The sequence below is a fragment of the Canis aureus genome, chromosome 4, assembly GCF_053574225.1.
Source record: "Canis aureus isolate CA01 chromosome 4, VMU_Caureus_v.1.0, whole genome shotgun sequence".
NCBI classification, from domain to species: Eukaryota; Metazoa; Chordata; class Mammalia; order Carnivora; family Canidae; genus Canis; species Canis aureus.
The window spans coordinates 44427412-44452099 of record NC_135614.1 but is presented as its reverse complement, the minus strand read 5'-3'; the positions used below and the strand labels follow the sequence as shown (position 1 = coordinate 44452099).

The 24688-nt window shown below is 43.8% G+C and overlaps 1 protein-coding gene and 1 long non-coding RNA gene across 2 annotated transcripts in view; one reads left to right on the top strand and one right to left on the bottom strand.

Moving 5' to 3' along the window:
• The window catches only part of SLIT3 (slit guidance ligand 3), a 591462-nt gene that overhangs the window by 482944 nt on the left and 83830 nt on the right, over window positions 1-24688 (bottom strand). Inside the window, exon 4 of the mRNA XM_077895576.1 lies at window positions 11009-11080. Coding sequence (XP_077751702.1) covers window positions 11009-11080 — 72 coding nt within the window. The remainder of the gene's footprint in view (window positions 1-11008; window positions 11081-24688) is intronic.
• On the top strand, window positions 14349-20500 carry LOC144311871 (uncharacterized). The gene is made up of 2 exons (XR_013377367.1): window positions 14349-14742; window positions 20338-20500. It is a non-coding gene; the product is annotated as an uncharacterized LOC144311871 (long non-coding RNA).

Here is a 24688-nt window from a genome sequence, read left to right as displayed (position 1 = left end):
GAAGGCTCATTACTTCAGTGCAGGTCCCAATGATTGGGGTACCTAATGTGGGGTCTGAACACTTTGTTTCTTAAGAGATACATTCCATATTTGTGGGATCCCATACACTATTGTGTTGTCCCCCAGTAGGGGTGGGGGCTTTGATAAGACCACATATTTGCCTCTTCTAATCATCCCAGTCTGGCCATTTTATCCTTTGTTATGGAGGAGCTATTCAGCTAGTTTCCAGGTATTTTTTACAGAGAATTGTTCTATATGTAGCTATAGATTTGGCATGCCGATAGGAGGAGATAAATTCAGTGTCTTCCTATGCTATCATCTTGAACTGCCTCCTTGAACTTCTCTATTTCTATTTGGTTTACACTGTACTGTATTAGCATAGTTTTGCTGTTGTTAATACTGTGTAAACACTTTCATTACAATCTTCAATTTCCAGGAATGTGTAAATGGACTGCAAACCTTACAAATGAAAATTAATTTCATTGTATAGGATACTGAGTCCACAGGAAAGATAGAAGAAAGCCAAGGTTACAGACTTTTTTTTTTTTTGATAATTTGAAATTATAGTAGAATTTAGTACATCAAATTAAAACACCATTTGTCCCCTGGAAAGATTCCCAAATGTTGGTTGAAAATAAGGGATGATTAGGCTCTTTAGAAATGTTTCTGTTGATGCTGAATGTGGTTCAAGAACAAATAATTCAAGATTATTAGATGTGGGTACATTTGCATCATTCAGGCAATTGAAGAATGCTTGTTTGGGGTCTGCCCACGTCAAAGGCTTATATTTGTCTATATATAATGTGATATTTCCATGACATTCTCAATTCCCTTGAGAGTTTCTAACTCCAGATAAGGGGAACGAGAATCCTAGGGTGTGTACATAGGCTGGCCTCTGGTTCTCATTTTCAATAATGGGCTAAGTTGCCACTGAGAACATAGTCTTTATACAAGCACCCTTGGTGATGGCCACACAGCTCTGCTGAGGCTAGCTGACTTTACCACATGCCACAAGGTGCTGAGAGCAGCACATGGCATTGTATAGAGAGGTTCCAACTTTGCAGGTGGGTCCCAGCCAAGGAAGTCTGAGAAGGAGCCAGGTGGCAAGATGCCCATGCTCACACCCTCTGGGCTCAGATTAGATATGTCTGCATTCTATACTCAACATCCCAACAACGAGCACGTTGCATATACACACACACACACACACACATACACACACACACACAGTAGGTGTTCAATGAATATTTTAGTTGTCCCTGGTTACACAGTTCTCTCCCTAGGAATTAGGCAGGAATGTCCCCAGTAGGAAATTGATTATGTGCCAGATATCAGCTGGGTGTTTGTTTTATTTTTCCACTTTCCTAACTCACTGTTTTCACATACAGCACAGAAAATGCACCGACATATGAAGGCTTCTGGCTGTATGTGCAAGGAGTGGAGCTCTTCTTGCTGTGAGCTGTTTAATGCACCACCAGAACTAAAATTCAGGAGCTTTTCTGAAGCCCTTACACATAGAACCTTTTCTCTTTATATTTTTCCTTTTTCTGTAGCAATTCAGTTGGCCTCAGGGTTTCACCATTATCACAAGTGTCCAGTGTTGGTCTGACTTCCTTCAAGGGTGGCTTTTCTCACCCTAATCCACAGCATGACTCTAGAATGATTAACCCTTTGTACATATCTTCAGAGAGCCATACTGGATCCCCCACCAAGTAGACCAGCAAAAACCTTACCTTCAAACCAAAGAAAATACTAAATCCATGAAATCACTTAAGCCATCCTTCCAAAGAGAGGGAGAATCAAAATGTTTTATGCAGCAACCTATAAGAAACTCATTTTGTGGGATGTTTCACATTCCAGCCCATGGTTTATTCCCCCATATATCCCTGCCAGTAATATCAACCAGATGTGGCAAAGAAGTCTGTGCAGAATTGTAAAAATTACAAGCATATTCTGTAATTCCAAAGCATTGTAAAGTCACAGCTTGGGTTTTCTTTCTGAAAAAAAAAAAAAAAAAAAGAAAGAAAGAAACCACCAAAAAAGCTTTTCAAGCTGGCAGAATGTTCTCAGTAGAAGTATTACCTGATCACTTTAGAAAGTTCTTCTGTTGGCCCTAAGGGCCAAAGAGTTTTAAAATATAAAACCCAACTTTATCTTTGATACATTGTAGGGAATTTAGGAAGACCTACTCACACACATACATTGAAGTCTATAAATTTTCTGTTTTAATGTTTTAGGTGTTAATACTTTTGATCTCAGGTATGAGCATGTGCTCATCTACACTCATATAAGCACAGAAGTATGAAATGCTGAGCCTTGAAAGCTTCAGAGATCCACGATTGTTTTTTCTCTCTCTTTTGTAAGGCGTGTTTCAGCAAGAGGCACATGATAAGGTAGAAAACAATCCGTAGAACTGGAGGTCAGAAAGGCTTGGGTATATTCCTGGTGAGTTAGTCAAACTCTTAGGCTTCAGTTTCATCATCTGTGCAGGAGTCACAAAAATATCTACGTGACAGGAAAACTCAAGAAGACTGCATAGGCAAAGAGTGCCTAGTACATAGCAGATGTTCAAGAGATGCCTGGTTTTTTGCAGGCTCCCAAATCTATGAAGTAATAGGGTTTGTACTAGATCAGTGTTTCTCAAAGTATGCCTGCCTACAGGTAACATATCATACAGGGTGCCTATTCACAAGGTCAGAACCCTAGGTCCATTCCATATCTAATGAACCAGATGTCTTGGTAACATGGCCTAGGAATCGACATTTTAATCAACATCTCAAGGGATTTTTCCCCAAAAATGCTAAGTTTGAGAAGCAGTGAAACCTAGATCCTTGCTCACCAAATGTGGTCCTGGACCAGGAGCATTACCTGGAAGCTTGTTACAAATATAGACTCTTAGGTCCCACCCCAGACCTAGAGAATGAGAATCCATATTTTAACAAGATTCCCAGGTGTTCAGATGCACAGTGAACTTTGAAAAATTCTGGCCTATATAACTTATTCCTAACTCTAAAGTTCTACTATTTAAGGATCTACAAGACAATTCAAAGCATTAGCCTGTAATCAATTCTGTGGATAGACAACAGGCTTCTGTGCTCAGCTGGATAAAGCCTCAGTAGAGGAGAAAAGAAACCTTCCAGGCCTTCTTTCCTGGCTCTAGCTTAAAGCACTACAGAAAGATTGCAACTCATGCAAAACAGAAATCCCAAGAGTCACATAGCACCCACTGTAATCCATTATCTGTCCACATGCAGATTAAAGCTAAACCTGTCTTCAAGCACGAGATGAAACTTGCAGTTGATGAAGCACGCTGTAAAGCAAACAGAAGGCCAGGGCCTGGCTACAGTGATCAGGGAGTGGGGGAATGGAGAAGGAGGAGGGACCAGAGCTCCAGTTTGCAGGGATATTTTCCATGAGCTTTTGGTGGCTGTGTCCCTGGAAAAAGTGACCCCACGTCTGTGATGGTAAGGCTGGTCTGTCCCTAGTCTCTGAAGGCTGGGCTAGCACAGGGGTAACGGGTCTCTAGGATTTAGCTCTAGGCAGGCAGGCAGTTTCTGAAACCCCCACCATCCTGATGGATTGGTTTCCCCATTGTCCTATTATCATTTCACCACATCAGATAACAACTCTGCTGGAAAATTGAGTAGTATGGTTTTGTTTTCTCCACTGGTTTTTCACTTTTATAGCACTGTTTCACATCGATATAGAGTTTTATGGAGACACATATTGCATGTAGTTATGTTTTCAAGTGTAGTGCAGAATTGGAAGACTAAGATGGCTGTGAAGGGACCTACGGACAGCAAAAGGTACTACTTAGAGGTATGGGACCCCCATCATTCAACAAGCCTGGGCCCATTTAAGGCTTCAAAGACAGAAAGGGACAAACATTAATTGAGCTTCTACAAGGTGCCTGGCACTTTAATTAGTTACTAACTTCTCGGGATCCCTGGGTGGCGCAGCGGTTTGGCGCCTGCCTTTGGCCCAGGGCGCGATCCTGGAGACCCGGGATCGAATCCCACGTCGGGCTCCCGGTGCATGGAGCCTGCTTCTCCCTCTGCCTATGTCTCTGCCTCTCTCTCTCTCTCTCTCTGTGACTATCATAAATAAATAAGAATTAAAAAATAAAATCTTTAAAAAAAAAAATTAGTTACTAACTTCTCATAAATACAGTAAGAATATTGTGGTTAGGAATGTGAGCTTTGGAGTCAGGCAAGCTTGGGTTTGAATTTTGGCTCTGCAAGTTGCTGGCTCTGACCTTGGCAAGCTGTCCAAATCTCTAGAATCCTGTATCTTTATCTCTAAAATGGAAATGTTATAGTATCTGACCCCCTAAACTTGAGATTGAGTAAGAATTTATACATAAAAGCAGGTCATAAAGCACCTGATCCATGCAAATATGTAATATATACTTGGGAGCTATTATGGCTGGTGTCCCAACTCTCAGCCCCTGAATTCATATCTGAATCCCTTGGCTTCAGAATGTGACTGTATTTGGAAATCAGGTCTTTAGAGAGTGATTAAGTTAAAATGTACCCATTAGGATGGGTTCCTAACCCTCAGTCCTTATGAGAAGAGGAACAGACACTGGGGCTGAGAATGAACAGAGGGACAACCCTATGAAGAAGCACAAGAAGACCACCATCTCTAAGACAAGGAGAGAGGCCTCCGGAAACCAACCCTGCCAGCATCTTGATCTTCCAGGATCCAAACTGTGAGAAAATAAACCTCTGTTGTTTAAGCCAACAGATCTCTCCAATCTGAGATCCTTTGCTGCAGCAGCCCAAGGAAAGACAGGAGCTGTGACTATTACTCCTATTGCACAGCCAATAAATCTAAGATCAAGAAAGTTGAAACCATTTGCCCAGGGTCACCAGAGAGTAGGATCCAAACCCAGGTCTATACTGTTCCAAAGGCCATATTCTTTACTCTCATGCTGAGCTGCCTCAAAGAGACACTAGATCACCTTGCTGAATGTAGCTTCCTGTTTGGGAATATAGGGTATATACACACAAGGTGGTGACAAGAGAGGACAATGGTAAACAGGAAGGAAAGATCAAGTGAGGCGAAATGAGAGTTGGGAGGAGGGCTCCCTCACTGGAAATAAGTTCCCTGGAAACTGAAGTTTCATAGCCTTTAACTCTGGGACAGACGCTGATCCACTGTGACAACAGCCCAGTGACTTGGGGCTAGTTGGTTGGCCACACTTCATATTGTTTTTAATCACTTCAGGGATTAACCTTCTAAGTTTCTTTCAACTCCACAGACCCAACTGAGGGCAAGGGGGTTTAACCTCAGTGGCATTTTTGTTTTACATCTGTCAAATACCTTGAAAAACTGAGTGGGTAATAACGTGAGGCCTCTGTTCTGCTGCTATCACACTGTTTATTCAGCTACAGGTTTTAAACCACTACCAAATATTGAATGCACTCTTTGAACATGAATCCAGAACACAGGGGCCAAAAGGACCCCAGTGGTCTGCTCATCCTCATACGGGGAAGTCAAACTCTTAAAAATCAGTTGTGTGAACCATTGTATCCCTCGTCTCCTTAAAGCTCTCCAATTAGTAAAATACAGAGAACATTTTTTTTAAAAGATTTATTTATTTATTTATTTATTTGAGATAGAGAAAGAAAGCATGAGTTGGGGGAAGGTCAGAGGAGGAGAGAGAGGATCTCAAGCAGACTCTGCACTGAGCATGGAGCCTCGTACGGGCCCCAATTTCACAACCATGAGATCATGACCTGAGTGAAGAACAAGAGTCAGACACTTAACCAACTGCACCCCCCAGGTGCCCTGGTAAAATGCAGAGGACTTTTTTTTTTTCCAGAGGACTTTTAATCACTGTTTTCACCTCATTTTCTGTTGTTGTTTTTTTCTAATGATTTCTGGCAGCATTGATACTTTAACCTCTAAATAACCAGAACTTCTTTGCTCCCCCTCCCATGTCTAAGAGAGAAAGCTGGAAGGGGATACAAAAAGAAGGAGAAATTAATAACCTATAAGCCATGTAGCGACTGTATTCCATCCCATTGTTTCTAGATGAGACAACAAAGGCCTAGAGTGGTGAAGTAACATGTCTAAGGCCACAGAGCTTGTAGGTGGTAGAGCCAGTCTGAGGACTGGGATCTTCTCACTCCAAGCTACAGTGTTTCCTCACCCTCATCTCTTTGCCAGGTGCTGAAGTATTGACATCACAGATGCCAAAGCCCTGGCATATGCACTGCTCACACCAGTCAGCTAGCAGAGTTGACCAGAGCCGTCTTTCATTGAGTGCTTGCTATATGCTATAATCAAAGCTGAAGGCTGTGCATGGGTTACTTTCATTTATCCTCAAAATGATGTAGACAAGTACGTTCTCTTGTTTATCTTACTGATGAAGAACCTGAGACCCACAGATGTTAAGTGACTTGTCCACAGTCTCATAACCCTTTAACCCCTTCATGGTACTGCCAGCCCCTAGGCTCAGTTCTGGGTCACGAACTGTGGGGAACTTAGGAAGAGCAGAAACACAGTTCTGACACTTGAGAACCTTGTGATCTATGTCAAGATGGGGGTGGAGAAGCTAATATTTATTCAGTGCCCAGGTCATGACAGAGACCTTGCTGTCTATTTAGAGACCAGTGTGATATTGCCTAAACCTCAGGGCACTTCCAAGCTCTAGGATGCTCTGCTTGTACTCTATGTGCTTGAAAACAGGGGAAGAGGACAGATACACCACTAATATACATATGGATCAATGAATCGATGGTGCTGGGGGGATGGGGTTGGCATGACCAGCAAAGCACTGACACATGCACTTGGATTTATGACAGGTCCATCAGCAATCCTTTTTATCCTCACTTCAGGTCTCCACAATAGCTAGCTTGGCATGGTAGATAGAAAATTAAAGGACTCTGCAATGACACAGATATACATTCAAATCCCAGTTCCATTGTATCTTGGTTATACAGCTATGGGGTAAGTTAGAGAACCCTTCTAAGCTTCAGAAATAGATTTGATAATGATTCCCTCCACAGTATTGGTGTAAAGGTTAAATCCAAGCATTAAGGCACAGTCCCCAGGGTAGTGCTACTTCTTAGAAATGTGGGCCATAAGGGCATAATTTAAACTCAGTTTTAGTTTCCTTTACTCTAAAATGGGAGTGTTGAGGAAGGGAGCTAACTATAGTAGAGAAAAGCTCAGACTCCAGATTCAGATTATCCAAATTTGAATTCTGGTTCTGTCACCAGTAGTTGTCTAACATTGAGCAAGTCCTTAACCTCTTTGAATCTCAGTTTCACATATATAGAACAGTTGTAGTCATAGCACCTACCCCACAGGGCTGGTAGGAGTATCAAAGAGTTACACATAAAGTGCTCAAAACAGCACCTGCCAGTCATTGGGTTTGCTCTTGTTATTACCTTGAAGTGTTACTGAGGATCCAAAGTGTTCAATTAAAGCACAGCAATCTGCACAAAGTACATGCTCAATAAACTTGCAGACATCTGTTGTTTTCAAGTTTGGCATCACTTCCCCCACATCTTCTGATAACAGAATTATTCTTTCTTTTGGGAAACCCATACTCCATCCACAAACAAGTGGAATGAACCCATGACCCAAACTTGATCAGTCAGAGGACATCACCTCACTGACGACAGACATATGTGCTCAGACAGAGACGTGACCAAGCTAAGCAATCTACCACTGGTTCTTTCCTGCAGAACTGTTAATTCTACCCAGACTGCCAGATTAGTACCCCCAGAGTCTTCTGCTTTTGCCCACCATCATGTGCACTGTTATACAGGATGGAAGGAGTGAAATGAAGTCCCAATGACATCACCAAGCCCCTGGATCCAGTTCCTAAAGCCATCCATAACTATTTTTGGACTTTCCAGACATATAAACAAATATATTTCCTTTTTGGATTAAACTAACTTTAGTCATATTTCTGTCACTCACTGGTTAGTAGTGTTATTATAATAGCAGGCTTTCAATAAATATTATTTCCCTTTCCTATCACTCCTCAAAACATCTTATTACACATGTCCATAGCCTTTCCAAAGGTATTCTTTGGATAATCACTGAGCATTAAGCAGTTTTTGTCTACAGATCTAGTAAGAAAGGAAAAGGCGTGTCCAGAATTGCTACTTATCCCACATGGCATACTATGGAGTAGACAGCCACACAGTACCCACATTTAGCATTCCCTGGAAAATGGCTCACTGTGTCTACTGAGATGCAATGCTCTTTTAAAACAGAGCTAGTGGCATATGTATACACATTCATGATTGCACATTTATTGATTTCTAATTTGTACCCTGCTTACTTCCAAAAAGGCCCTGGAGTGGCTGACAAAATAAGACAAAGACACAATAGGGTCATTAAGAAAAATCAAAGATCAAGCCCAGAGAGAAAAAAAGGGATTGCTGATTATAGCCAAAACCTGGGTTAATATAGTTGCTTCAATAAAAAAAAATTATATTTAGCTCTCAGCTTTTTGGCAGCCATTCAGAATGTGTCATGATGAGACACAGAGAGAAGTGGGCATCCTGCATGTCTGCAGCTGAAAAACCAGCAGAGGCCAGGCTGGAACAAGCACAGTAGAAGAGCCTATTGAATGAATGAATGAGTGAATGAACGAATGAATGGGGGATAAAAGAATCAAAGCCTGAGGGCACTGTTTGTATACCCAGGCCTATATCCTTCACTTATTCATCTACCCATTCACTGAGAGCTGATGTGTGCCAGTCTCTGTGTCTGGCTAGGACCTGGAGAGGGACAGACACCAAAATGAATGGAATGTCATCCCTGCCTTTCCAGCCACAGCTCTTGGCTTGAAGTAAAAGCTCAGGGACATCCACTTCAGGGCTCACAGCAACTCCCAGTTTCTTCCTGCATCCCAGAGAAAGAGACAAAAGAGTGAGGCTGACACGATGGGAAGTGTAGGCGTAGTCGTAGTTATCTTGGTGATTATACTCACACCGCACTGTGAACCCTAGAAAACACACACACGATCTCGTCTGATACTCATATCTTGTCTGATACTCATAGCTCCTCAGCAAGAAAGATAAAAGGGGGGTGGGGTCTGCCTTTTACTGATGAGGCTATTCAGGCACAGAAGGGAAAGTGACTCCCCCAATCTCTCTCACAGTTAGAAAGTGACAGGATATCATCCTGAGGTTTCCCATGTCCTGGGCTGTCTGCCTGGACCTGGCACCCAGCATCTTCCTGCCTGAAATTCCTCCTCTGCTGGGATCAAGAGCAGCCTTGCACAAAATGAGCATCACTTTGATGGCCATGGGGAGCAGCTGTGAAGTCATGTTCTGTGAGCAAGAACCAGCCTGCCTGATGTCCTGCAATAAGCAAAACACTCAGACCCCACCTGCTCAAAGCTTTCCAGCAGCCCCAGCCTCACAGACACTTTCTGTTTGCCCGAGAAACACTTTCTCAGGCAAACAGAAAGTGATGCTGAGATTCCAGATGAAGAGCATACAGCCAGCATTATTTAGGATCAGGTCAAAAGATGCAATGTAGTGCTGGGTGGAGAGACAGCTATTAAGTGAACATGTAAGGGGAGAACTATACAGGAAGAGGAAATTAAAAACCAGGTTGTTTGCCTGCATGCCCATTTAGTATTGCTTATCCAGCTCGGCTAGACACTCAGGCCACTGAATGTCACTTTATCTACCCTCACTCCCATCAAAGTAGATTCAGAGAGGAAGGGTGGAAAGGGAGGCATGTGCTTGTCCATGCCGAGCAAAGCAGCCAGGTGGACTGAGCCAGAGAAATGTAGTACACAGCTCGAGGAGACCTTGACAAGGTATAAGTGAGTCCTAGAGAAGGCGAGCAGGCCTGTTGTACCACTTAAACACTAGGCAACCCTTGCCATTCTTGTTCCAACAAAGCGCCCTTTAAAATACACTCATGTAAAAAAAATAAAATAAAATAAAATAAAATACACTCATGTATATGGTCTCTTCCTGGATGTGTACACACAGACATAGATATAGATACAGATTCCTAATTCAGAACTTATTCTTAAGTGCACACACTGACATGTGTTTTGTATTTCCCAACGTATCCTGGAGCCTACATGCATTGTTTGACGGCATAAATAGGTATTAAACACAACCACCGGGAATGTGAATGGTGGCCGCAAGTTTGGAGTCTCCCCAGTAATGTTAGAGTCTTCCCAGCCAGGCTGTAAATCTCACTGCTTGACTACTAAGCAGCCAGACATTGTCACTCCATTCAGAAAATCAAGGCTTGGGCCAAGCCAGTTCAGCCCACAAGCTACAAGAGTCACTGCCAGCATGACTTGTAGGTCCACAGTCATGGAGCCATTCGCGATCAGTTAACTAGCAGTTGCCCAACACCCACAGTATGTGAACCACAATCTCCATTCTGACATGCATCTCAAGCTCCTAAGCCTCCACACTCTCACACTGGGTAAACACACAGATGCTTCTCCAATCTTCCCTCTGCATTATATCCTGGAGCATTCCAAAAGATAAAGCAAAATTCAAGGTGCTTCTTCCCTTTTCCCACAAAACCACAGATCTCCAGACGGGTTCCCAGACTGGTGGTCAAAGGGCAGGAGATATTCTAGTCCACAGGGTGGTGAGGGTGAAATGTTCAGTCCCACCCAATGCCCTCTGAAACCACTGGTGTCTCCTGTAAATAAACCTACCTCAAATCCCATCCTTAGGGTATTTCCCTGACATAAGGTCAGACCCATGTTAAATGGCAGCGTGTCTTTCCTTGCAAAGAAGTGATCTACTACCATAAGTCATTAGCTCTCATTGACCACTTAAGCCACTGATCTCTGAAGACAGGGAGCACAAATTGGGGTGTGGAGGGGCAAGTGGGGGCCACACTATGTTGAAGCCCAGCCCCAAGTCTTCATGCACATAGCCTAAGTGTCAAGCTCTGCATGGCACCAGGCTCCATTCACAAAGGTAGCCACAATATCTGTATCACCAAAGCTAGGCAGGACACCAGGTAGAGAACACAATTCAATTCTACTCACAGTCTGGTGAGCTTCGGTGTACTCTGGAAAAGCAATTCTGGGAGGACCTGGAGCTTATTCTTGTTCAGGCGCCTACAGATGAAAAGAAGAATGAAAGGATATCAGGGGACATTAAATTGAATCAAGTATATTCACAGATACCACTTCAATCAATCCATCCATCAATCAGTCAACAGGTATAAGAAGACCTTCTAGATCTTTCAACGTGGGATGCACATCATGTTAAGACATATTCTGTCTTGCAAAGCTTGCAGTCAAGTTTGGATATAAGGCAAAGGTCAGTCATAGGCAAGAACACAGCATGGCATGAGTACTGCCATTTTTCCATGATGAGCTTAGGACAGACATCAGTAATTGATCACACTTCTTTCTCACAGATTCCAGACGAGGCTTTTGAAATTTTCTGCCATGTGCTCCAGGGAGCTATTGCCAAGTGACAAAACTGATATGCAAAATGGATCCCTAAAAAGAGATAAAATACTAGAGAGAATATTCTATCCTAGGTAGTGGTGGTGGTGCAGTGGGGAAATAGTAGTTACTATGGAAGCAGAGGAGGCTCTGGATTGAGGGGCCAAACAGAATCCCTGCCAGCCTGGCTCTTTGGCCCAGAGTAGGCCTGCACTACAACTTTCACAGACCCTTGGCACTTTTGCCTTTGCGTGTCCCTAACTCTATACAAAAATTAAATCATATTTTATAACTATGTTGGTATAAAATATATTATCATATATTATAACATTTACTTTGACCTGAAAGGGTTTTTTTCCTCCTAATTTAAAAAAAATGAAAGCATTTTCATAGGGCTCTAAAAGTGCTGTTGGCCCTGGACACAGTCCCCACTGTGCCTAATGGAGCAGTCAGCTTTGGGTCAAAGATCACAGTCTGGGCATGCCGTGTGGCTGGAGGTAAACTCATCCCAGGAGGGACACCCCACATGGGATGGCAGCAATGGAGCCAATCAGACGCTCTCCTGAGAATGGCCAATACTAGTGCCAACAGTTAAAGAAGGTCATGGATGCTTCCAAAGGACCCTGAAACCTTGTTGTGGCCTCAAAGAAGGCTGCTCTCCTGGGAGTGGGAGGCCAAGAGGGGGACCCCGTTCCCTGCCTGTCCCATGTCTCTCTCCTAATATCTCTTATCAGTGAGTGCCCAAACCAACGTCTCCAAATCTGTCCCCAGAATATCTTGGAGCAAAAGAATAGCTTATAGCTTGGTTGAATTTCTTCCTTAGATTGATCTGCCTATTTGGTTACCTGGGACAACCATATTATCCTATCTCAGAGTTAAGCAAACTGAAGAAAAGAAAAGGTGAACTTCTTCCTCACTCTTGCCCCAAAGTCCACATTCTTCCCACTGGGCCAAGCAGACATGATTTCTTGGGTGGGAATTTGGTATTTTATCCCTTTTGTCCCAGATTGATAGCCAAACACTTCAGAGGGACAGGGAACTAGAAGAAGGTTATAAAGGGCAAAGCATGTAAGAGAGGAGCATTTAAGACTCCAGAATAAGGCTCCTGTCAGAAGTGTGCTGCTCAGCCCTGATGGGGCTCATGGTGTGTGGGGGCTGGTATGGACCAGTGATTCTATTAGTGAGCTCCTGACTGCAACAAGGCCAGGTGTGAGGCTGGGAAGTTGGACAGGATAAGCTCAAATTCTGTGCTTCCCCCCAACGGCAGTCTGACTCCCACATCAGTGCTCTTTTTAAATTTGTTGTTAATTGTGGTAAAAAAAAAAAAAAAGTAACAAAATTTTCCATCTCAATCGTTTTCAAGTGTACAGTTCAGTAGTGTTAAGTATATTCACATTATTGTGAAGATCTCTGGATCCTTTTCATCTTGCAAAACTGAAACACTACCCCATCAAACAACCCCGCCCCACCCTGCCCAGTCCCTGATAGCCACCACTATACTCTCCGTTTCCATGAATTTGACTGGTGTTTTTTTTCGATTACTCCCAGTATCTACTCTGTGTTCCTGTCACTAAAATGGGAAGACAAGGTACACCTGGGTGGCTCAGTGGTTGAGCATCTGCCTTCAGCTCAGGTGGTGATCCCCAGAGTCCTGAGATGGAGTCCAGCATCAGGCTCCCTGCAGGAGCCCTCTGCCTGTGTCTCTGCCTCTCTCTCTCCGTGTCTCCCATGAATAAATAAATAAAATCTTTTCAAAAGTCAAAAAAAAAAAAAAAGGAAACATGCAGGCATCCCAGGGGCGGGTGAGGGGTAATCTAGTTGCTTGTTTAGAGCAGTTCCCAGTCAGTGATAGGTGCCTTTATGTCATGTGGGTGCACTGATCCCAGAGGAGGCATGGCAGTATGATTTTGGGGCTGGCCAGGGCTGGGTTCAGGTGTGGCTGTATCTTGATCTCTCTGTGGGACCTTGGGAGTCCCACACCTAATGAGCCAGTGTTCCATGTGCAAAATAACCCTATTTAGTTGGGTTACAGTAATTCATAATGACACAGTATATGCCCAAGCGTCCAGCACTGCAATAAGAAGCACACTGATAATAAAAATGATGCTTGTTGAGTCCTGACTGCATGGCAGATGCCTGGCTTCATGCTGGATGGGCTGGGTCACAGGCAGTAGAGCTCAGAGGCAGACATCAATATGATCCACACCTCATGACTGAGGACACAGTGCCTGGAGCAGTTGGGTACATTCCACAGGCCGTGGTATTAGGAAGCGGTAGGGATAACATCTGGACCCAGCCAGTCTGCCTCCAGACGCCTGGTTCTGAACCACTAACCACTCAAAGCCTTGCAATAACTGACAGCTCCCTTCCTCTTCCCCCTCTTCTTTTTTTGCCCTCTGCTTCCTTTCATCCAGGGTTGCCACTCCCTCTGCCCCAGCCCAGACAACCATCCACCCTGAATACATTTCCCTCCCTGAAAAGAACTCTCTTGGAGGTCCCTAAGGCCAGAACTGGTCTCTCTGTGGGTCTGTCTGGAACCACCCTCTATTGTCCTAGCTGCACAAAGCTGAGTGAGAGTTACATTCAGGCGACCAGGACCTGAGTCACGGCAAAAATCCTAAAATCCAGCCCACCAAGGCTTGTAGCGGGTAGGGTGTTTAGTGTGCTAAAAGCCCTAAACCAGAGTTGAAGCTAAAAATAAAGCCAGCTTGGCTCCAAGGCTCCAGGAAGGGAAGGAATCATTTTTCAGTATTTGTGGCTGGACAAAAATAAAAACACAACCAAATTGAGCCAATTGTGCTCTGCCTGCTGCTCTGTAAACCCTGATGAGGCTTCCAGGGCAGCTGGACCGGGCTCTTCTCCCAAAGCCTCCGGGTTTTTCCGCTTCAGCCTGGGCGGGGCTCATGCTGGTTCTCCCTATCACAAGGAGTTTGATGCTCTATTTAATTTCCAGCTCATCCCGGGATTTATTCACGTTTACTTAGCTAACCAAACTGGCTGAAAAGCCTTCCTTAAGGAGCTGATGAAGGTTCCAAGCTGCATAAGGTGCATTCCCATGTAGAGCAGCTCCTGAACAGAAAAATGAACAGCATGAAATGTGACATTCTCCTGGTGGAGGCACAGGTCAGCACTGGGCTGCAGATGGGAGCTAACTGGCCATGATGACCTCTATCACTATGCCATCCACTCTATCACTCATGCCATGCTCTGTCATCCTGGGCCCAGAGGTGGAAATCTCCTGCCATGGTTCAAGCTGAAAATAGATCCGTGATGCCTGGATGGAGAAAAGGACCGAACGGAACCCATATGAGGGCAGACCTGAGGAGGTAGGCTGACAAACAGGCCATAGGCCAGGTCAGTGATAAGATAAAGTCCACCTGGCTATCCCCCTCTCTTTGAGATCAGCACTCTTTTTTAGCTTTCCTGCTGTAATAGTGAGCAGCATAAAGGTAAAAAATCTACTGGCTGTGAATTGCATACTGCTTTTCAGCCTGAATTATGAAGCTTTGCAGTACTGCTGATCACCTTCCTGGAAGTACCTGGGTATAAGATCTGATTAGAGGATTTGCTTTTTTTGTTGTTGTTGAATTTGTCCATTTATCTATCCATTCAATCATCCATCCAGCTTTCCACCCAACCATCATCCGTCTATCTCTTCCATCTCTTCAGGCCTTTTTTTTCAATATGATCATACAAAGATGAATAAGAATATTCCCTTCCAAATATCAGAGGGGAGCCAGTGAACCCAGACCTGGTAGGAAGGCTTCCCAAAGGAAGTTGTTGGGATTTAGTTTTTAAGCATGAGTACAGGTCTTCAGGAGACAGGGACAAAGGGCTCTAGACTTGTGCATGGCCATGGAGGGCCTTGAGACCCAGAAGCACTTGGGGAGCAGGCTGCATTGCTGGGTGGTGGGGATGACATAAGAAACAGAAGTGATTAAGCTATAGATCTGGGCAGGGGTCCTACAGCAAGGGCCTTTGTGGGTCATCATGATGGATCTGGGCTCAAGTGTTTCCTCAGAGTATTGGGAAGCCACACAAAGGGTATGAGCAAGGGAATGATCATCTGGTTTAGATTTTAGAAAGTCTTCTTGAGCAACAGTAAACCTGGTTTGGCAGAGTCTAAAAGAGGAAGCAAGGAAACTAGTTAAGAGGGCTCTTATGTAATCTACTTGGCTACGTGAGGACATGGTTAAAAATGAGAATGGTACTGGGGTGTAGGAGACACATGTGAAGCATCATCAACAGTCAGAGGGAGTTACAGGGGTGGAAGTGTTAAAACTGGCCCCTAGGGCTCCTGTTAACTGAGTAACTGATCAGTTGAGATTACTAGTCACTGGTAAAAGGAAGAGAGAAGGGAGACCAGCACACAGAACCTGGTATGTTTAGATTCAAGATTTCTATACTACTGGGTCATCTCAAATATGTTCTGATGACTAGTATCAGTAGCTAGTAATAACAGTGAGACCATGACTCAGGCGCTGTACCAAGCACTTTACATGCACTATTCCACCTAATTCCCATAAAAATGCATTAAGGCTAGTACTCTCAGTAGCCCTATAACAAGGGAACAGAAGCCTAAAGAGGTTAAAGCACTCGCCCAAAGTCAAACTTGACCAAAATGGTGGTGACAGGATTTGAACCCAGACACCTGATGCTAAAGCTGTGATCTTAGCTACCATGGAGAATGATAATATTTAACTTAGCTCTTCATTATAGGCCATCTCAACTTATCACAGACTATCACATGTGAGTCTCATTTTTCCATTAACTTCTGAAGGTCCTCAGGAATAGAGAATACATCTAATATCTCTCTGCTGTCCCAACTTCAGCCCTCACAGCCCCAGGCATGCAGGGGTGGTGCTTTAGGAAGGGCCTGTTGAATTTCATGAATGAATCATAAGGAAAGAATGGCAAATCTGGGAGCCTGAAGAACCAACGGTCTTCCTGGGCTAGGTGACAGAAGCCATCCTGTTTGGAGGCAAACACAACTCCCAGAGGGCCCACTTGTCTCTCTGCATTCTCCAGAAGTTCTTGTAGATTCACCTGCCTCACTGAAAGGCAAGGCAAGAACAGCAGGACTCATTCAGTGCTTCCCTCTGTGGGTGAAGGACAGAGTGAGAGGCCTCCAGGCCGGAAGCATGTATGTCAGCGGCAGGCCAGGGCAAGGCCCCAGCACAGCAAATCCCTTCCTTCCCTCAGGGAATGGTGGCAGGTCCAGCTGCCCAGCCATGGCCCGAAGGAGGGAAAAAACGTCAAAGCGTGCTAACTGCCAAAGGTCACTGGGATTGTTTACTTTAGTAATGAAATTAATTGGTTCCCCAGCCTCAGGCACTTTTCTAGGCAGCCTGGATGCTCTCCAGGTCTACTGGTACTTTCAGAAATGTCAACATGTCTAAGCAACAAGGGCCAGAGAGGCTCTGTCATTCAGAGCAGCTCCAAGCCTCCCCCAGTGGATAGACAAAGAGAACCATGGAGCTGGGGCTCTATGTAAGTACAGAGGAAGGGCAGCCCCTAATTGCAGAGGTCTCAAATCCTAGCTCAGGTGGCACCATCATCCACGGGGATATACAGGTGTCACTATACATCAGGGGAACTCTCTGAACATAAGGGGGAAAACCTGACCTTGGCAAGTGAAAAAGGCAGACAGCCCTGATTTGGGGCTATTTCTATAGTTGCTCCCTATAAACAATGAAGTCCTCTTATTTTCTTGGTTTCCTCACTGGTCAAATCAAATTCAGACTTTTTTCCTGCTATACAGTTTTCATAATGCAAACTGGATGTAGCCTGATCAGTTCAGTGAGAAAACGGACTTGTGATATTGTTGGTTTACATGACTGTCATGATCAGAAATGGTTCCCACGTGTGTGGAAACAAAGCCTATATGCTTCAGCACTCATGACCACTTTTGTTGGGTGACTGATTCTTCTTTGCCATTGGGATTTCCATTTTTAAAATTTGTTTTTATTTTTTTTGCTAGCAGCTCTCTTGAGGTATAATGGGGGCTTCCTTTTAATAGCACTGTCGGTCCAAACCACAATTTATTTTGATGGTTCAGAAGCAAGTTGACCTGAATCTTATCTTCCACAGAATTCAGCATTTGCTCATTGACATTTAGATTGGCTTATGCCAATTTTGAAAATCTGTTATTTTTAGTTTATAACTTCAAAATTTCCTTAATAGCAATTAAAACCTTAATTTTTGACATTTCTGTAAGAAAAATAACTTTATTCCCATCATCTAAAATTCTTGCTCCTGAGCAGTTTTTTCCTCATTGAGGTTGAGAACCCATTTATTTTTTTTATTTTTTTCTAAATATTTATTTATTTGAAAGAGAGAGAGGAGGAGAGGGAGGGAGAAGAACAGGAGAAGAGGCAGAGGAAGAGAGAATCTCAAGCAGACTCCTTCCCTGTGTGCGGAGCCCAACATGGAGCTCGATCCCAGGAACCCTGAAATCATGACCTGAGCCAAAATCAAGAGTCAGTTGCTTAAACAGCTGAGCCACCCAAGTGTCCCCAGAGAATCAATTTTAAAAATAACTTAAAATTTATTTTAGGAACACGATTATTATGTAACAGCAAAACATGTACTTCATGAGGTCCCTGAGAGGGATGAATGGTTTAACATCTGCAAAGGTCTCTGCAGAGCTCCTCAAAGGCTCAACAAATGGTGGCTGTGACAACTACTGTCTTGTCACCATCATCATCCTTAGATGCCCCAGGAGACCAGAAATAGATTTATTTCTCCTGTATAGACTACTGTGTTGGTCAGCATGGCTATTAGCATAACAAAATCTCATTGAGTTAGTACTGTAAACACAGATTATATACTCACAGAAAGGACTTGCTCCATCTTGTGAGATGACATAGGGAAGGCATGGCCTCCAAGGCCACTACACTGGGGAAGAGAGGAAACAAGGAACCAGACCAGCTCTTAGCTTTCTTGATCTAGTAATGACTCATAACAATTTATTTCCCAGTGGATTGTACATGAAACCACATTACTATACTGGGGGCTCTGATTCCAGGAAAACATGTCTAGGGTGGGAGAAAACACACATTTATGCGTGCGTGTGAAAGCACATACACGGACACATGCACCCAACATACACTGCAGCTACAGTGAGGACACACCTTAACAGAGTCATATATCTGTCAGAGCTGACCGAGTCCATTTCAGACAGCTAGACCGCTTTACAGTGGCCAACACTTGTCTTCACCCACATAGGGCAGGCAGCTCCCCAGACTCCAGAGTCACCCCTCAGTCCCTTCTGAGACAAGCTGGTCCTGCATCCTCTCCTGCCTCAGGGTGTTTATATATGCCCCTCCCTTCTCTGGGAATTCTCTTTACCCTGTGACCAGGGTGGCAGCTGTGGAGGTGTGAAGATAGAAATGTTCTGATGATGGGACAGAATTTGCCAATGGATTGATTGGAGGTGAGGACTGAGAGGCAGAGGAATGAGCATTGACACTGAAGTTGGGCCTGTGCATCTAAAGCTGGAACTACTGCTACTGGAGATGGGGAAGGAGCATGGATAGAGCAGGTCTAAGGACCAGATTTAGATATATTAAATCTGATATGCTTATAAATATCAAAGTGGAGACACCTGATAGGCAATTGGATATGCAAATCCAGGCTTTAGGAAGAAGACCAAGATAGAGAGGCACATGATATTTAAAGGCATGAACCATGGTTCCCCTAATGGGTGATGAAGAAAGGGATGAGTCGTGGGCTTGTACCACCCAGTGGAGAGCAGAGAGAGCAGGAAACAGCCTCCAGTGTGGTAGGAGGAGAAGCAAGAGAGGATGGAATTGTGGAAGCCAAGTGAGGGGAAAGAGTTCCAAGGCAGGGCAGGATTACTGCTGAGAGGTAGAGAAAGATGAGGATGACATTGGGTCCAGCAATAAGGAGCTCAATGGTGACCTGGAGGGAGTAGGCTGGTATAGAAGTAGGCATCAACCATTAACTAGAGTGGCTCAAGAAAGAGTGGGAGGAGGAAATCAAGGGGAAACAAGAATTTTGAGGGGGTTTGCTATAAAGAAGGACAGAAAACAGGCTGGTAGCTAGCAGGGGATATGGAGTCAAGAAAGGCTTTTGTTGTTTTTAGCTTTTAAGATGGGAAGGCAGGATTGCAACATGCTTCTGTGCTGATGAGAATGATCTGGTAAACAGGGTAACAGGGTAAATCGATGGTACAGGGGATGAAGGGAAAATTTTTAGAGTGAGGCTCTTGACCAGGTGACAAGGAAAATCCCAATGCACAAGTGATGCCAATGGCCTTTCACAGGGCCAAAGGTTATCTGTGGCAACAGCAGGGCAGGCAAAAGTTAGGGGACAGGGTACGGGAGACATGGTGATAGGCATCTATGGAAGGCCTCCTCTCATTACTGCTATTTTCTCACTGATAAAGGAAGCTAGGGATTGAGGACAGTGACCAAGGAGAGCAGGTAAGAAACAGTTTTCCAGGAAAGAGTAGGAGATGAACTGACCAGGAAAGGCTGGAGGTTGGTGGGGCAGCAGCCAGTGAGGTTAGTGACTCTGAGTTACACATGAGATCTGCCTACATAAGCATGTGTCTGTTCTCTAGACACATTCAAGCTGCCTGGGTGATGGGGTGCAAACAACCGAAATTGAATTCGGCCTAGAGTTTTTGTAGGAGCTATGATAGAGGGGGAGATGGACAAGGGAGTTGAGGGTGTTAGAGCTCTTATGGAAATGGGTCATGATATCTTATGTTGACTAAGGAAGTAAGGGGGGTTGTTATGATCTGGATGGTTGTGTGTCTCCCCCACCCCACCAATCACATTCATAGGCTGAGATCCTAACTCCCAAGGTGATGATTTAAGAGATCGGCCTTGGGGAGCTGATTAGAATATGACAGCAGAGCCCTCATGAATGGTATTAATACCTTTTTAAAATAGGTTCCAGAGAGATCTGTTGCTCTCTCCATCAGGTGAGGAACAGAAAGAAGTCAGCAGTCTGCAGCCCAGAAGACAACCCTCCACAGAACACAACCATGTCATACCCTGATCTTGGACTTCAGCCTCTAGATTGTGAAAAATAAATCTCTGTTGCTTTATGCTACCCAGTCTGTGGTATTTTGTTATAGCAGCCCATATGGAATAAGACAGAGGTTATCAGGTGGGTATGAAACAGTGACAAGATGACAGAGCAAGTGTGTTATAGGCTCCTGAGGATCCAAGGACTCATGGGTAGGGCACAGGCCTGGGGCTTAGGGAATCTGGGTGATGGTCCTATCTCTGCCCCCAAGAGCTGCATGGCTGTGTAAACCATACTACCCCAGTTTTCTATATCAACAGACTCAGTGGGTTATTGAGATGATTCCTAATATCCCTCTATTATTCTCCTTATTCTGAGAGGTGGATAGGATATCTGGATTTTACATCCAGCTCTAAATGATCTATAAATCCTTAGGGCTTAAATTCTCTTTCTTGGGATGCCTGGGTGGCTCAGTGGTTGAGCGTCTGCCTTCGGCTCAGGGCGTGATCCTGGAGTTTCAGGATTGAGTCCCACATCGGGCTCCCAGCAGGGAGCCTGGTTCTCCCTCTGCCTATGTCTCTGCCTTCTCTTTGTATCTCTCATGAATAGATAAATAAAATTTAAAAAACAAAACAAAAAGCTTCTCTTTCTCTTGGCTTCTTCATATGAAAAATGAGAATAATGATACCTATTAGATTATCCATGCAAATATGAGGCACCATGAGAAGTGGGTTATTTTTTTTTTTGTCAATTTTCTTCACTGCAGCTCAGAACTTAGAATAGTTCCTAGCAGCTAGTTCCTGCAACTCAGAACTTAGAATAGTTCCTAGCAACTAGTAGATGCTCAATAAATATTTGCTGTTTGGTTGGTTGGTTGGTTGGTTGGTTGGTTGGTTGGTTGAGTGAATGAATCATTCAATCAATGAATCAATGAGTGAGTGAATACCTACTTCACCTGTCCCATGAAATCACTGAGGAACAAATGAGATGAAGAAAGTAAACTCTGAAAAAAAGCTTGCAGTGATATAAGTTGCTATGCAATGCTGCCCAAGTACCCCTGTGCTGGCCATTTCACTCTGGCTATTAAAACCAGAGTATCTGATTAGGGACCTGCTGGAGTACTGCAACTGGGTTACTGGAGAGCTGAAATCACAATAGTACATTTGGTCACAGTGTTAGAAAGATAGTCCTGAGAATATGAGGCCCCAGGCACATGCCATCTAATTTATATAGTGGGATGAGAGGGAAGCAAGGACAGCTCCAGAACTGAGTGAAGCCAGAGGGAGGCTGAGGGTCCCTACACCACATGCAGCATTAGAGTGAGGTCTCTGTATCCGCAGAATGAGGAGTGCTAACGAGAAAAGGCAGAAGGCCCCCAAAAGACAAACTCTCTCTTGTTTGTGATGCCTGGTAATGAATATAGGAGAGCTATGTTGGGGAGGGCAGGAGAGGAGGATTGAGAATTCCTCAGATGCTAGCATTGCTCTGTAAAAGCACGCTCCATCAAGACATTAAGCATGCCTCAAGCAGCCTATGGCTAATGTTGAATCATTTCTACTAGGATTCAAGAGAAAAATACTTTAGGCAGCTATAGGATTCCCCCCCCACCCCGCCCCGCTTAAAGTCCCCAAAACAATGCAGCAAAGCTGGTTCTAAATAGGATGGCATGAACACAGCCTATCACAGACTTCCCTTCTCTCTGGCTTGTTCTCAGCCCGTCACCTGGGTCTCCAACCCCTTTGACCCACAGGTAGGAAAATGACAGATGCAAATTGCAGGAGAAACACTCTAGCTGGTGGATGTCATGGGGGCAGGTGCAACTCAGCACAAATTTTCTCAAAGTATACTGTTTAAAATGGTCCTGTTTGAACCCAGTGGCCTTTGCTTTTGTTTTAAGAAAGTTCAAAGTAAAAAAGAGAGAGAGAGAGAGAAAGAGAGAGAGAGAGAGAGAGAAAAGAGGCCTGACAGCAAAAGATTCAAACATTCCTAGCTTGTGAATGACAAATTTCCCTTTCGTTTCTGTTCTAAACACTTGCACTCTCCAAGATCTGTTAATGATGGTGTGCTTCTCTGTGTGTTTATCTAGCTATCTAGATAGATGTCTACATATTGAGCAACAAAAAAAGATCTCTGAAGCCTTTTCAGGCATGAGCCAAGGAATGCAGAGTAATTATCTGTGACCAATTCTCATCTACAACTAATTAGAATTTTACTTTCTCATAGCATTTCCTTCCTGGTCCAGGTCCAAGGCTTTTCCTTCTTCTTTTTTTTTCTTTTTTCTTAGAATAGGAATATACCTGGATACGTTTAGAACCATGGGGTGGGAAGGGAACAGGGTGAAAGAGGAACAGGGGATAGGGGTACTTTTCAGATTGCATTATTGCTTTAATCTAATTGAACCTTCTTTGGTTATTCCTTGTTGTGAACGCTTTTCCAGCACGGGAAGGGAGTTCTCAACCCTCTGGCTGTTGCATTTGAACTGAAGTCTGCAGAATAGTTTAAGAGCCCCTGCTCACCTCTCTCACTCCCACCTCAGGCGAGCGGTTCCCCATCCCAACCACGGCTTTGAGATCCCTTCCAAACTTGTTGGCGTCTCAAACTGAATCCCAGATGTTCACTTAGCAAGAAATAAATGAATGGCCCAAGCTGAGGACTGAACCAGTGATCCTCACAAATAGATTCCAGGTGTGTTGGCATCTGGATTGCTATCTCTCTTTTTCTCCATTTTACGTGTATGTGTACACACACACACACACACACACACACAATACCACTTCCATCCTGAAAAAGAATTCAACACCATCTCCAGATGTAGAGCTGATGCAGAATGGTCAGGACTAGTTACCTAACATGAATTACATCTTTTCAATCATGGACAAAGGCAAAGGGCCCCAAACACATCCCCCTTTGCCTTTGATAATCAAAAGCATGATACATTTGATGTTCAAAATCAGGTTAGGCCTGAAAGTGCTTAGAATTGCTAAACTACCTTAATTGGCATCAATTTTCATTGTCAATCTTAGCCACTTCCTGCATTTCCTATGAAACTCACATTATTGCCAATTTAACAAGCACCTACTATTTGCCTACCCAGGACAAGAAATACAGGGAAAGAAAAGAGAGAAGGCAAGACATCTGCCTTAAAGAATAGAGTCCTATAGGGACACCTGGGTGGCTCAGCAATTGGGCACCTGCCTTTGGCTCAGGTCATGATCCCTGGATCTGGGATCAAGTCCCCCATCGGGCTCCCTGCGAGGAGCCTGCTTCTCCCTCTGCCTATGTCTCTGCCTCTCTCTCTCAGTCTGTGTCTTTCATGAATAAATAAATAAATCTTAAAAAAAAGAAAAAAGAATAGAGTCCTATAGAAACAGCAAAGTTTAAGTCACTTAATTAATAAATTGAGAAATTTAATGTTTAGTCAGTACCTATTTCTTTTTTTAATTTTTACTCATTTTTGATGCTTCCCTTTTTTAATTCAAGTATAATTAACATACAGTATTATATTAGTTATAGGTGCACAATATAGTGATTCAACAATTCCATACATTTTTCAATGTTCCCAAAATAAGTGTACTCAATCTCCTTAATCTATTTCACCCATTCCCCTCCCCCTCCCACCTCCCTTCTGGCAACAGTTTATGCTCTATACTTCAGAGTCTGGGTCTGTCTCTTTTTTTCTTTCTTTGTTTCTTAAATCTCACATGAGTGGAATTATATGGTATTTACCTTTCTCTGACTTACTTCACCTAGCATTATACCCTCTAGGTCTATCCATGTTGTTGCCACTGGCAAGATTTCATTTCTTTTTTTGTGCCTGAGTAATAGTCCATTGTGTATTTATACCCCATCTTCTTTGTGCCTATTCTGTGTCATGCTTTGGAACACAAAATCCAGCAAGATCCTCACCTTAAAGAGCTTATAGTCAGTCTAATAGGGAAGGAAGACAAGTACATTGAAGACCACAAACAAATGTGATGTGTGCTGATGGAGAAGGGAATAGAGGAAGCTGTGGGAGAAGTCTTTATGGATTTGTTGAGGAAGCAATCTTGGATTAAATCTGGTGACAGAGGGAGGAAAAAGCTAGGGAATGAAAAACAGAAAGGGCAGAGACAATACATGGCTTAGAAACCGTGATGGACACAGGTCCAGCATCTATGTTAATGTGTTGAGTGAAGGATGAGGATACCCTCATCCTCATCCTTGGGTGGGTGAAGAGAGTAAGACGTGGCAGGCACAAGCCATGTGAGGCTAGGGGCACTTAAAAGCCAAGTT